Raw genomic sequence first — 15069 nt, 5'->3', positions numbered from 1 at the left:
ACATCATGATTTTTAAGATCATTTAAATAAAAATAAAAAGTCATCTCGAAATGTGTCTTAATCGAACACGAGTGTACCTGATACTTATGACTGTTAACGAATTTCGGTAGAATTTGCAGTTTTAAAATTCATCAGTTGGTTGCCTTATGTAAATTTTGACATTCGATTGCCCTCTCACACACTCTCTACCAGGTTCTGAGCCTCATACATTCAAAATTCTGCACAGGAGAGTGTACAGTAAAAGGCTTCGGTGAATACATTGTAGACAATCGTTTCACATGTCAACCCAATATATAATGATCTGTGTAGATAATTAAAAAATGAACAAAAAGCATATATCGATAATCTTATATGCCGTATCAGGGACGTATATACGTCCCTGGCCGTATTCATCTATAATCTGGGTTCTGCACATGGGTTCAATGAAATTAAGTCGGGTTTGAAAAACAAAAATGTTTGAAAACATTTTCGGGTGTTAGACTAACCTTGATTTTCAATATGGTTGACCACAGTGAATCTTGCAACAAGAATCATTTTTTGGATATATAGTGTCAAAATAATATTTAAAATACATAGCAATGCTGATAAGGCAACGTTAACGTTTTTGGACTTTCAATCTGCAATGCATTTGTGTAGACATTGAGGAACACCAGTAAATTATCGCATCTAAAATTGGAATATACATAAACTTGACAAAACATGGCGTCTCCGTCTCATAAAATGAGCGAGGAAAATTTAGAGAAGAAGATGCTTAACGTCACTAATACCCAGGACAGCATCCAGAGTTTATCTCTTTGGTTAATTCATCACAAATCTCACCACAAACGGGTGGCAGAAGTGTGGCTAAAGACAGTCAAGAAAGGTAAGCAGTGAAACTGAAAGTAATATGTTTTCTGTGCAACTTTTAGGCGACTTGAGACTCATGCAGTTAGATTTAAAGATCTTGGAAAATGTTCACTATCTGCATGTATTTACAGCATAAAATGATTAAAATTAAGAGCAATGTATATAAAAGTATTAACTGTAAGTTGGCTGTTTGAAACAGCGAGGTACTTTATGTACATGTTACAGATTAGTTGGAAATATCTGTCATTTTCCAGGCCATTTCAATAGGGATTGGACGATCCACCGATGCACCGGTGCATCACGGTATTTATTTTGACGATATTTGGATCGATACATTTACCATTAATACAACGAATGCTGGAGAAAACGTACCCAGGAGAAAACGTACCCAGGAGAAAACGTATCCAATTTCTGGGGTACGTTTTCTCCAGGAGAAAACGTACCCGGGTACGTTTTCTCCTGGAGAAAACGTACCCTGTGAAAATAATAAATCGTATTTTTCATAAATATTCTTGGATGAAACAAAATAAAATATACAATAAACATTGTTCAAATGTTGCTGTTACTTTTAAATACATAACACGTACATAAATTATTAAGATAATAATTTTGTTTAATTAGACAATAATTTGTTACATTCACATACACGAACATCGCCTGAGTCGGCAATTGATCCACAATAAAGGAAACCGTTAAATAATGAATTTTACTGCAATCTAATTTGGAAAACTAAATGATGAGTATCTCAAGAAGTCGATAGCGCGTTTTACATGTTTTATGTATATATAGGTTGTAAATAAACGAAAAAAATAATATGTCACCTATATTCAGAGTTTTTGTTTTCATTGCTGAAATGTCTCAAGAATTGACCATACTTTGAAAGTCTCAAAGGTTTATAGGAGATTACTTATAACGAACATTGAAATTCTATCAACTATTGAAAATTATTTATAAAACTAAGTTGAAATTTTTTAGCTCAAATCAAGTCCAAGTCTTTTAAATATTTGTTTGATTCATATATATGAAAAATACTACGAGATGAACTACAACACACTGAACAGTCAGTCTTAGTAAATATGTGATTTCCTGATCATTTTAAATAAATAATCCTTATAAGTCTAGCCCCTACCCTCCCTCCCCCACTTTCAATTTGCTTCCGATGGCACTGACATGTATAATGTGTGGGGAGTGAATATTTCTACCTCCTTAGCGCGGGGAGGCAATGCATAACATTACATAATAATAACTGTTCAGGTATTTAATTGATTATCTCTATAATTAAAAGGCAATCAGGGGATCTCGCATAAAAATACTCAAATATGTAAGGCTTACGGTAAATGGAAATTGGAAAACTTAGAAGAAGTAGACAGATAACAATGTATGACAGGTCATTCGTACTAAAATAAATGAATACATTTCTATATATTTGTGCATTAAAATATGCATAAAAGTAGCATTTGAAAACTATCTTATATGTCCAAACCCTTTAAATATATAAAGTATTAAATTCATATATCTATAAAATTCATACTTTCCGGAATATTTAGTGTAAAATCTATACTTATAAATTAAGGCATTTTGCAAATAAACTATAAAACGCCTGCACCAGAGTACTTGCTTACACCTTTGGTATTTCAACACATGCGTGATGCTGTCCGTAAGGTATAATTGAATTTTAACTGATAAGTTATTATTGTGAAATTAATCAAAAACCTACTTTCATTTTCGATAAACAAGCCTGAAATAGCAAAAATGAGAGTAAGGTGGTGGACACGCTTTGGCGGATCCAAGTCAGGGACAGTTTGCATCAAAATATATAATTGCAATGAAATATTATTGAATGATAACGTAAAGAGTGAATATATTTACTGTGAGCCTATTTAGAGAATACATTAAAGTTAAGATTTGACAAACGTTGAATAAATAAAATGAGTAAATTCGTTTCTTTAGTGGGCGATTTTAGTTTTGATACACATTCGCTTGAGAACTTTCTAGAACGGGGTAACCAAGAACGCGAATGGACTAATTGACGAAAAGTGTAGGACGGGTTCATCATGCATCGCGGGCAGATACCTTGGATCGGACTTCTATTAATACAAAGGTTAATAAATAAAATGGAACAATTAATGCGATTTTAATATTAATGAAAAGAACTTACCAGAATAGGGTGCCCAGAAACGGGTTGACTAATTGACATCATGGCCCTATATATAGGGCGAGTTAACATGTCGGCCAGATACTTTGAACCTGACAAGTTTGGTTAAAAATATGTATGCAAATGGATAATAATGCATAAACTAACGTGTTTTAATTTAATTTTATACTTTTTTGTATCACGACAGATGTAAACCTTGGTTGTAAACCTAAGACATAAATTTGTTGAAAAGATAATTGTATTCTACGTAAATGTTTAATAGGGATGCCCCCCCCCCCCCCCCCCCCCCATGATTGTTTTTTAAAATACAGTCTTTTATCTGAAGTCCTGATTTTTTATCCCCGTCCGTTCCTCTGAATCTGCAGTGCAGTTTGGTTTTTTTAATTTCAATTTTAAAGAAAAATGGGACAAAGATAATACAAAAAAGGAACAAAAATATGGTTCAACATATTAAGCATTATATGATTATAATGTGTAAAGTGTTAAATCCAGCGATTGAGCGGGGTATCATCTAGTAGTATTTAAAAGTATTAAAAACTATTAAGTAGTATATTTATTATTTTCATAGGGTACGTTTTCTCCTGGAGAAAACGTACCCGGGTACGTTTTCTCCAGGAGGAAACGTACCCTAGAAATTGGGTACGTTTTCTCCTGGGTACATTTTCTCCTGGGTACGTTTTCTCCTGATACCAATACAACGATACCTAAGCGAACGTTTTTTATTTGTTTATATCCGAGGTTCATATATCGGCTATTTTTAGTCCGCGCCTAAGATGAAAGTACAATGATGGTGGAAAACCTCGTAAAGTTGTCAAAACTGTTAATATGAAGCTAAATCTAGAGTGTGGAAAACGTTTGGATTACTTGTTTATGAAAAAGTAGTGTATACGAGACTAAAGCTTTTTGTAAATTGTGCAACGCTCATTTTAAATATAGTAAAATAACTGTACCGAATCGGCTAAGTACAGTATCGTCCCAGCCCTAGTTTTCAACTATTTTGATATTTAACATGTTAGGTATAAGTCACTGTCAGAACCACGCTCAACCAGCACCAGTACGAAAACTGGAATTTCATCGGCTCTAATTCTTGACTCGCTTTAAATAAATATATATTTAAACTCAATAATTCTGCTTGTAATATAATTTTATTGCACATTTTGATGATCACACGGATAAACAATAGTGTTGTTGACCTACTTTCTTGCAAGATTTTAAAAATGCATGAAACAAAACAAATCTCAACAGATCGAAAGAATGTGTTCAATAGTCTGTTTATTGGATGTAAGGACCTATAAAAGCATTATTAGTTAGCCGTAATATCCTCATTTTATTAATTAGTTGTGAGTGAACATTTGATTTAAGTCTCAAATATTTAAAATCGAGCAGATGTCCAGTTCTTGTAATGGCTCAGGTTCTGACATTTTCCTGACATGTAATATATCAAAATTGTTAAAAAAGGCCAGGAAAAACGTCATATATTTTAGACTAGTTACATATTTATTTATTTTAAGGTCTATACCAATTAATGCCTGATGTACCTGTTCATTTTATTGCGGATCAAAGAACAAACAATCAATGGTCACAGTACATGTAGTTCATGTTCCTTAAAAAGATATTTTGACAAAAAGGAATGTGGTATGAAAGGGGTTTTGTATTTTAAATGTGCTTCTTTCTGGTCATCCATCTTGGATTAAAATGTGATATAGTTTATTTCTTTATAGTTTGTATTTTTGACCTTGATGCAAATGAAAACACATGTACTAATTGCAAATTTCAGTTTATTTAAAAAAAATAGGAATAGAGTAATACTTTAAATTTTTTTTTTTTTCAGCATCCCCAAAGCATAAACTTGTATTGTTTAACCTGTGCAATGATGTGTGTCAAAATGGGAAAAGGAAAAAAGCCGGTGTTTACATTGAGAGCTTTAAGAATGTGTTGGCAGAAGCACTAGCTCATTCTCGGTAAATGATTCTTTGATTTTTTTTTTTACACAATGAATGAACATTTATTCTATCACTGATATTGTCACGATCTAAGTTACAGCATGTATGTGTTGTTGGATCTACATGAAACTATGAGGAATTAGAATATTTCATGCAAGATTAAACTAGGTGTTTTGATTTTATTTTTGTTTGTGCACAACATGTACGTAGAACTAAACCTTTGTAAAGCATTCATATTAATCATTTAATATATATCAAACAATGTAAGTTTGTAATATTTTATTATTGTTTGAAAAAGTATGTTTAAACTGCACACACAAAAGTTTGATTTTTTCGATTATCTGAATGTCATTTCATTCTGTGTAACGTTTAGTCTTTGACTGTTGAGTCTGTAATACTAATGTTTATTTCTGTTGTTCATCAGAGACAAATCCATTCAACCAAACATTATTAGGATCCTGAAAATCTGGGGAGAAAGAAATATCTTTCCAAAAGCCTACCTGGCTGAAATGAATGATATTCTTACAAAAGGTAGGAGTTTTTGTATGATGTATGTTTATATTTAATACATGTAGAATTTATATTTTAAAAAAATGCAGGTCAAATCTCAAAGTGTACATCATTTTTTAAGCATATCAAAAGTATTTCGCAGTGTTTGCATTATCATATGTTTCTGTGGAAATGCTGACCATTCATTACTCTATCAGAATCCCCGGCACCAACCCCTGTTGCTAATGCTGCCATCAGCCCTGCCACTTCAGTGGGATCCACCCCTGTGACTCCTTCACAGACCTACAAACCAACAGCTAAAATTAAAGATGAAGAAAAGATACTTGCTGAATTCAAAGTAAGTAGGTTTAATTTTCTTTTTTAAGGTGTTAAGTTTAACAAAATGTTAGAAATTGATAAGTCTTTTTAAAATCATGGTCAAAAAGATTTTAAGTCTCTTTGAATGAGAGTTTGTTTAATGTATTAAGGCATCACACCTTACTGCAAATTCATTTATTGTGAATTTTAAGGGACCACAGCAAAAAAACCTTCACTATGACTATAATTTGTTTATATTGAGTTTGTCAGAAATTTTATTTGTTATAAAACAGTCACCTGGCATTGCTTCAAACTATCGTTAACTATAAAATCAATTATCATAGCTATTTATGAAAAAATATATTAAACCTCTTCACTTCATAATTTTAAAATTATCTGTATAATATATCAGTATTTGAATTTGAATATTTTATATGTTCTTATTCATCTTAAAATTTCTTGTATCTTCAATGAAAAATTTGTTATAGGTATGATAAATATAACATTAAAATTTTGCCAGCAGGGGTCTTAAATTTACTTTGTTATAGCCGTAAAGTGGTTATAGCCAATTTGTAATATACGACAATTTGCTGAAGGTTTATAAAAGAACTTTGAAGAGATATGAATAGGAATTTATTTTAGCTGTAAATTTGCTATATATCGTCTTCATTATATTCAAGTTCTGCTGTATTTTTATCATATTGATTGTGTAAATTTATTGTAATGTATCTTGCTATGTATACTATACCCTGTTTATCATGTTTATGTATCTTAATTATAGCCTCAGATAATGATTGAAAAAATAAACAGCTATAAAAGACTTGAAGGAGAAGTGGAACTCAAATTTAAGCAGATTTCAAGTCTTAAACTGGATGCTTCAAGTGTGGAAGCAGTTTCTCAACTAAAGGGTAATTCAAAATGTTCAACCAAGTCATATTACAAATTCATAAAACAATGCATTATTTAATTTCCTATGATATGTAATATGTGTTGAACTTGAAATTTTGTTTAAATTTTCTTAAGTGCCATCACAATGTATATGCTTGCTCCTGGTATTAAATGCTATGACTGAAATAAATTCTAAATAGCTAGAGATCCATTTTGATTGTATTTTACATTTGATCTTGAACAGACAGAGCCCATGGGAAGCAATTCAGCCAACAATTTGAGGATTCATGTTCAAAACTAGAGAACTATGTATCAAGTGCTGAACAGCAGATCATGGAACAGAAGGTGATGATTGAGATGCTGGAACAGAGCCAAGTGTTCTACGACGAGCAGTATAGAGAGGCCAGGATCGTGGCTAATGTAAGTCAAGTCTTGAATGGTTAAAGAGTACTGTAAATTTCTAATTAAATGAAAGGAATTAAAATTTGGGTAAAATTGCAAGAGGCACATATCGAAGATTTTAAAATCTCGCTTTTATTTTTCTGATAGATGCAAACTAAATGAAACTATGATAAAAATTTGGTGTTTGCGATTTTATTTTCTGGCGATTTGATGCAAAACGGTTAAATCTCGAGAATTAAGTATTCGCAAAAAATAAGGAATCTACATTAGATGACACCCAGTATAACGGCTCTCTGTTCTGTTTAATTGGGATTTGACTGATGATTACTTGGTCAATAAAGTTATGAAATATCAAGAATTGAATTGTAAATGTCACTAAAGTTTCTGAAATTAAGTTGGGCAATTATAAGGCATATTAAATAATTGTATATTATGTGGTTAAGGTGTTTGGGCTTTATCAAGTTTAGTAAAATTGTCTTCAGCAGTCTTTTAAAAACATGACTGACCAGTCCATCTCTGCGAAATTTTATTTCTTTTTAATTGAGCAAACATAATCTTTGCTTGGGAGTTTTAATTGTCTTGACATAAATGGTCATGTCATTGACAAATCTTCAAAAAATACACATACCTGGTCCATCTTTAAAACAAACTTTGTTTAGTTAACATAGCTGTGAAAATACTATGAAAGCAAAGTTGTTGATATCTCAGAAGACCTATTAGAATATCGATTTTATTATGTTCTTAAATTTGTCAGGCCTATAAGAACTTTGGAACCAGAATCAATAACTTACGTAAGAAGTTGGAGGAACTGATGAAGTCTTTGCCCAGCCCTGTCCCCTCCCCGTCCTACGACGCCCCCTCCCCTGGTAATACCCCACCCCTGGAGGAGATTGACAACACCGAGGCTGTGGACATGGAGCTTGATGATGATGACAACGCTGCCCCGGACAACATTCTTGGTAAGCTGGCTTCTGCGTTGATTTGAGAGTTTATTTTCTCTGTATGTTGTTCTATGTCTAGGCCTCAGGGCTAGTAGGGCCTGTTTTCTTTTCTCTGTTTGAAGTGTTTTGGTATAGTAATATCGATGTATTAACTTCAAATGCTATTTATGGTAAACAGGTTCTTGCACATGATTGTAAGAGAAATTTATTAGCTCACCTGAGCCAAAGGCTCAAGTGAGCTTTTCTGATCACAATTTGTCCGTTGTCTGTCGTTGTCGTCGTTGTCGTTGTCGTCGTTGTCGTTGTTAACTTTTCACATTTTCATCTTCTTCTCAAGAACCACTGGACAGATTTCAACCAAATTTGGCACAAAGCACCACTAGGTGAAGGGGATTCAAGTTTGTTCAAATGAAGTGCCACGCCCTTTTTAAAGGGGAGATAATTGAGAATTATTAAAAATTTGTTGGTATTTTTCAAAAATCTTCTTCTCAAAAACTATTCAGCCGGAAAAGCTTAAACTTGTGTGGAGGCATCCTCAGGTAGTGTAGATTCACGTTTGTTCAAATCATGGTCCCCGGGGGTAGGGAGGGGCCACAAGAGGGGGATCAAGTTTTACATAGGAATATATAGAGAAAATATTTAAAAATCTTCTTCTCAAAAACTATTAGGCCAGAAAAGCTCAAACTAAATTGGAAGCATGCTCAGGAAGTGTAGATTCAAGTTTGTTCAAATCATGGTTCCCGGGGGTAGGGTGAGGCCACAATTGGGGGATCAAAATGTATAAAGGAATATATGGAGAAAATCTTTTAAAATCTTCTTCTCAAAAACTATTAGGCTAAAAAATCATGGTCCCCGGGGGTAGGGTGGGGCCACAATTGGGGGATCAAGTTTTACATAGGAATATATAGAGAAAATCTTTTAAAATCCTCTTCTCAAAAACTATTTGGCCAGATAAGCTCAAATTAAAATGGAAGCATCCTCAGGTAGTGCAGATTTAAGTCTGTTCAAATGATGATCCCTGGGGGAAGGGTGGGGCCACAATTGGGGGATCAGGTTTTACATAGGAATATATATAGAGAAAATCTTTAAAAATCTTATTTTCAAAATCTATTAGGCCAGATAAGCTCAAATTAAAATGGAAGCATCTTCAGGTAGTGTAGATTCACGTTTTTTCAAATCATAGTCCCCGGGGGTAGGGTGGGGACACAATTGGGGGATCAATTTTTACATAAGAGTATATAGAGAAATCTTTAAAAAAAATTCTTTTAATAACTATTTGGCCAAGAAATCTCAAATTTGTAACCATCCTCAGATAATGTAGATTCAAGTTTGTTCAAATCATGGTCCCTAGGGGTAGGGCGGGGCCACAATGGGGGATACCTTTTTATATAAAGAGAAAATCTTTAAAAGTCTTCTTCTCAAAAGTATTAGGCCAGGAAAGCCCAAATTTGAGTGGAGGCATCCCCAGATCATATAGATTCAAGTTTGTTTAAATAATAGTCCAGGGGTAGGGTGAGGCCACAATGGGGGATGAAATTTTACTTAGGAATATATAGAGAAAATATTTCAAAATCTTCTTTTTAAAGACTATTCGAGTGATGGCGGTTTGAATTTTTACATAGGAATATATAGAAAAAATCTTTAAAAATATTCTGGGAAAGTTTTTGGTCCAAAACTCAGTACTTAGTGTGAAAGCACAGGTTATGAGATTAAAGGTAGATTTAAGTTTGATGAAACCATGATTCCCTAGAGAATAGTGGGGCCACAAAATGGGGGGGGGGGGTATATAGGAATGGAGAAAAATCTTAGAGGTACAACAACAAAAGGGGCTTGGTATTTACCAAAAAATAAGAGGTGGAGAAAAATTGGCAGATTTTCGATTTTTTTTTAGCAAGATCTACTGTACTCAGTTGTCAAGATATTTTGATACTGTAATGCTAATTTGATCAGAATTAAGGTAATTGTTGCTCAGGTGAGCGATGTGGCCCCTGGGCCTCTTGTTTCAATTATTTTTACCTGTCAGTGTATGAAAAGATGATGTAAACTCTCTCTAAACAATTTAATAATTATTTTTCAGCCACACAGCAGCCTAGCAGCAGTGTTAACTCAAATCCAACCCATGGTGAGGTGTATGATCCAGAGGCAGCAATGAACTCTAAGTCGAAATATATTGGTATATATTTTAATGGATGTGACCTATGAAACAGTCAAATTTTACACAATAACTTATAAAGCAGGTATATGCTGTGAACTTGTTTGTATTTATTTTTTCAGCAGGACCAAATGCCTTAGAGTCACGCATTGCAACAATGATTCCTTCCCTCCCAACTGGCAGTGTGCAGCACAACCCAGTTGCCCCCTCTAGCAACATACAGCACAACGTAGATCCAAGAGCTCAGCTGCCCCTCCCTGCTGAAAACCCCCCAGTGTACATCCCGCCCAAACCAACAATCATTAAGGTGCTACAACAAGAGGGAGGTACCCCAACAAAGGATGAGGGAAGCTGTACTCCAGTCATGGATGAAAAAGAGGACTCACCCCCAAGATCTCACCAGAATCCAATCGACTTTCTGACTCAGATTCTATCTAAAACTCCGCAAACCTCCACCCCAGGTTCTAGTTTTCTCCAGAATTTATCTTTGCTTACAAACACAGTGAAATCCCAGTTTCAGCATAACAGAGAGGGTGTGAAGCAACCCCAGCCTATACAGCCTCCTCCTATAGAGGCACCCAACTCCTGGGCAGAATGGAAAGCTCAGATGAACCCTGAGCAGGTCCCTCAACCTGTTGCCCCTCCTATAAGGCTCCCACAACCTCCTCCTCTGCAGCCCCCAATGTTTTCACAAATGAATTCTAGGCCATCAGCACCACAGCCAATATCTGCACAAACTGCCACAATGGTTTCCCCTCCAGTTATCTCCCCATCAAGTGCAGTCAGACCACCCCCTCTTCAAGCTCCTCCACCTAGTTTTATGCGGCCACAGAATTCTAGCCCAGAGGCATGGAACCCTCGTCCACCTATCCCTCCCCAGCCTTTCACTGCACAACCAAATTTTTCTGCTCCTCCAGTTGGAGGTTTTCCAGGGGGTCAGGGTGATGGGATATCTCCAAACTGGACTTCACATAGTGCTCCAAAATCGGATCAACCTTCGCCTGGATGGAACCTGCCGTCAGGTGCTCAAGACCGCTCACAGTCTGTCTGGAACCAACCCACATCTGGGCCTTCACCAGTCAACAACTGGAATCCTCTCATCAAGAAAACTGATCAGCATTGGACAGACCAGAATGAGGGGTCTTGGAATCAGACATGGGACCAGAGTGAGGAGTCATCTGCATCTGATGCGCCAGCAACAAACGTGTCATCACTCCCTCCACCACCGAAGAGTATTCTAAGAAACCGAAAATCTAGTCTCAAGGAGGTGCCAATAACACCCAGTGAATCCTTAGAGGATTCTTCTCTCCCCAAACCCCCTGGTGAACCTCCCTCACCCACAGAGGGTAAATTCAAGTCGGCCATGAAAGATAAAGCAAAGAGTGCTCCTGATGATCATAGAGAGTTTCTTGAGAAGTTAAAAAGAAAAACAACAGGATCTGCTGGCAATAATTTAGTTTCTCCACCGGTCATGGAGGAAAATAACGATAAAGCAAAGTCAAATCTGTTCAATATTCCAAGTAATGCAGAAAATAATAATTCTGTCACAGAAGGGGAAGACCAGAGGGAGGAAGATGAGGAAGGGAGCATTCTAAAAATAGAAACTGTTAGAGTAGAACGCCGCTATCAGAGTAAACATGATGACATCCGCATGCCAGATAAACCAACAGTGAATAAAGACTATAGGTATGAGGACAACTATGAGAGACTTGAAAGACATGATAATGGGGGATATAGGGATGATTACGGACCCACAGTTCGAGGGGGTGGGGGGCAATCAGGACCTAGGTATAGAGCACCTGGTCCATACAGAGGGGGGCGTGACCCACCCTATAGAGAACCTCCCCACTGGGACAGGCCCGGGCCCCCTCCCCCTAGACATTATCATGATCAGTACAATGAATATAGACGGCCATACTATTACTGAATGTTCAGAGTGCTACACTTCTCTATGTCTTGCAGAAATTTGATTGGAAGAAATATGTAAAAATATTCAAAATTTGAATGTCTATGCATGAGAAGACATCTATTGTGCAGCTTTGAGATGTATGGTTATGTGGTACAGGAACACAAAATTTGTATCATTGTGAGTGAAAAAACTCCAAATATAATAACAACTGTTTTTCTCATTTGTTTGTCAAATCATCTTATCATGATTGTGTCATTCTTTGTTTAGAATTTCTTCGATGTTAAAAGCTGTTCATTAAATAGCTTTTATTTTAACGTGTGTTCACATTCTTTTTAAATCTGGTGCATACTGCCTGCCTGCTTGTTTAGTATACCATGAAATATCCCTACGTTCCATATGTTGTAATGACAGATGTGGTTGGAGTGAGGGATCTTTGAGTGTATAGATTATATCCAATAGAAAACAATTTTAATTACTGATCTTTTTTTAGATTTAAACGAAGCATATCACAATTTGAGCAGAAAATCTTTATATTTTAATTTTCCTCTTTTGGCTGAGTGTAATGAATTTGGGAAGCTTGTACTATACCCTCTTTATCGGCGTCCAGCAGTTTATAGGTTGAAGTTTTTTGAGAAAGTATCCATATCTAAGGTATGATTGGTTCTATCGATAGGTGATGCATTTTGTGATAAAATACACTTGACAGGCTCGGTCATAAGTTTGAAATGCTTAAGGATGTTAAGGTCTTTGAACAAAGCCCCAGGATCATAAAGCAGTTTTTGACTTGCTTAAGTCAAAACTTGTACGCTGGATTATGATTGAATACTTAAAAAAAATGAAATGCTTTCAAAATGTGTCTCTATATTATGTTGATAGCTACAAATTTTAAGGGCAATTTTATGAATAATTGAAATTTAGACTTAAATCTTGAAATGCTTCATGATCCTGAAACCTTATTAAAGTTTTTGTAGGAGGTCGCATATCTAGTAGAACACTGTCTTAGGATAATTTATTCAAACTTCCATGACTGATTATACTATGTATATTAAATACGTACCTTGTTTTAGAAACGGAGTGTATCTTGGTTATCTTTATGCTTATGCAGGTTTTAAGATTTTAGAACAACTGAAATTGTGTTAGTCTCGGAACTGATTACATATTGAAGCACATTCTCTTCATAGTTACCCAATTGTTTTAAATTTTCCAGGGTTTTTGTCTGTGATAATGTGGTAGTGGGTTGTCCCAAAGATAAACAAGTCAACTTAAGGGTTCTTCATTTATTCAGATGATAAAGGGATGAAAGGATTAAACCCTGTAATATGATGGATAGATAGCAGCATAAAAACGATCAATGATTACAATAAGTTTCAGCATAAAAATATACAATCATATTCAAATATACATTCATAAAATACATTACTGCTCAGAGTCCATTGTTTCCCCACACGCGGGGATTGTGGTTTGCAGCTTTTCTGACCAATTGGTTTTTGAGAAGTTTTATTTTTAAAATGTTGCATTTCAAAAGATTCTTTATTTTTCCCCTTTAAAGAGGATGTGACCCTTTTAAAGAAAGTTTTAACTTAATCCCTTCTATTTACCTATGAATGCTTGTGTCAGGTTTGGTTGAAACCAGTCCTGTGGTTTTGGAAAAGAAGTTTAAAATATTAAAGTTTACTCACAGACATACAGAAGGACAGACCAAGAGACAGACGGACAACGGGCGCCGGACAAAAAGTGACCAGTGGAGCTCACTTTAGCTTTAAGCTCAGGTGAGTTAAATGGGTTGTTAGAATAAAAATGTCATGAAGTTAAGTGTTGAAGCCTCGAATATATTTTAAAATGTTTGGACAAACGCATGTATCATTTGTCAAATATTCGTATGAATTGAAGTTTCCCAGTAAAAATTTAAATCTGTTACATGACATTCATCTGGAAGTTAACTCATGCTAGAATAAAAATGGAATCTGTTTTTGATGAATTCGATATAAATGTATGATTTTTAATGAACGCAAGCTGCTTTAAAACATGTCATTGTTTCATACTATTTGAATCTCAAATTATGACACAAGCTATAAATCATGGATGGATGTAATATAATAGTCAGGATTCTGGAATAAAATAATCGAATGAAATCAAAAACAACCTTGCTACAATGTGCTTTCTGACACCACGATAAGGAGATCACCCATTACTAAGTCCTGGTAAGGCATGCATTTCTTTAATCATTTATTCATCAACACCCCTCCACAAATTTAAAACCACGTTTCCTCATGATGATGTTATTCCAAATTTATTAAACACACTAATCAGGATTTTAATTAAAATGTTAATTTATGGTGTTCCGATGTATATGGGGCTACTTTGACCTTTGCACTTTCGCCTTTAGACGGAAGATGTGAGCGTGCAAAGTTGCGAAGTCGAAGGAGCGAAATTGCGAAGGCGAAACGAAGGTGCGAAAACGAGAATGCGATTAAGTCAAAGGAGCGAGATCGTAGTATCGCTCCTTCGCCTTCGCCTTTTCATCTTCGCGCTTCACAGTTGCATCTCCGCACTTTCGCTCCTTCGACTTTACAACTTCGCGCTCTCGCATCTTCGTCTAAAGGCGAAAGTGCAAAGGTCGAAGTGGCCCCATCGGAATACCTTAATCCAATGAAAGCTTGAACTAAATGTAACTATACCAAAAACACTGTGCCGGATAATTATGCCAGTGCGAAGGTGGCACTTTTGCTCCCGCCTAAGAATAAATATCCATTTATACCAAATTATAGACCATTGTCTAGAGAATACTGGAATACAACCACTTTTGTTTTTAGCGTGTCTCACCTGACAGGTGAGATATTTACCTTTAAAAATTAATATCCCATTAGAAAATGAAAATTACCATAGGAAAAATAATTTTCATACAGGAAATGTTGAAAATCCTATAGTATTTTCTAAAAATCTTATGGAGATTATATTTGCGATAGGAGAAAAGCATTTCCTACAGGATATTGATTAAGACAGGCATTTTTCCTACAGGAACTTAA

General features: G+C 35.3%; 2 protein-coding genes across 4 annotated transcripts in view; both read left to right on the top strand.

Annotated features, from left to right (window-relative positions):
* Positions 1 to 486: 486 nt before the first annotated feature.
* LOC128177391 (regulation of nuclear pre-mRNA domain-containing protein 2-like) lies at positions 487 to 12357 on the top strand. The gene is made up of 9 exons (XM_052844082.1): positions 487 to 862; positions 4833 to 4962; positions 5369 to 5475; positions 5652 to 5791; positions 6533 to 6659; positions 6884 to 7059; positions 7796 to 8000; positions 10060 to 10155; positions 10257 to 12357. Exons 1-9 carry the CDS (start codon positions 700 to 702, stop codon positions 12059 to 12061), a joined length of 2949 nt encoding a protein of 982 aa, XP_052700042.1. The 5' UTR covers positions 487 to 699; the 3' UTR covers positions 12062 to 12357.
* Positions 12358 to 13736: 1379 nt separating this feature from the next.
* LOC128177299 (organic cation transporter protein-like) overlaps positions 13737 to 15069 on the top strand; it is a 47707-nt gene continuing 46374 nt past the window's right edge. The window contains exon 1 of one of the 3 annotated variants that reach the window (XM_052843961.1): positions 13737 to 13812. The gene's annotated coding sequence lies outside the window, so the exon portion shown is untranslated. Of the gene's footprint in view, positions 13813 to 14169; positions 14245 to 15069 lie in introns of those variants that run through there. The other 2 variants (XM_052843960.1, XM_052843958.1) reach the window with 2 other exon arrangements.

This window comes from Crassostrea angulata, chromosome 3, assembly GCF_025612915.1.
Source record: "Crassostrea angulata isolate pt1a10 chromosome 3, ASM2561291v2, whole genome shotgun sequence".
In the NCBI taxonomy this organism is placed as follows: domain Eukaryota; kingdom Metazoa; phylum Mollusca; class Bivalvia; order Ostreida; family Ostreidae; genus Magallana; species Magallana angulata.
This window is presented reverse-complemented; position numbering and strand designations above follow the sequence as displayed.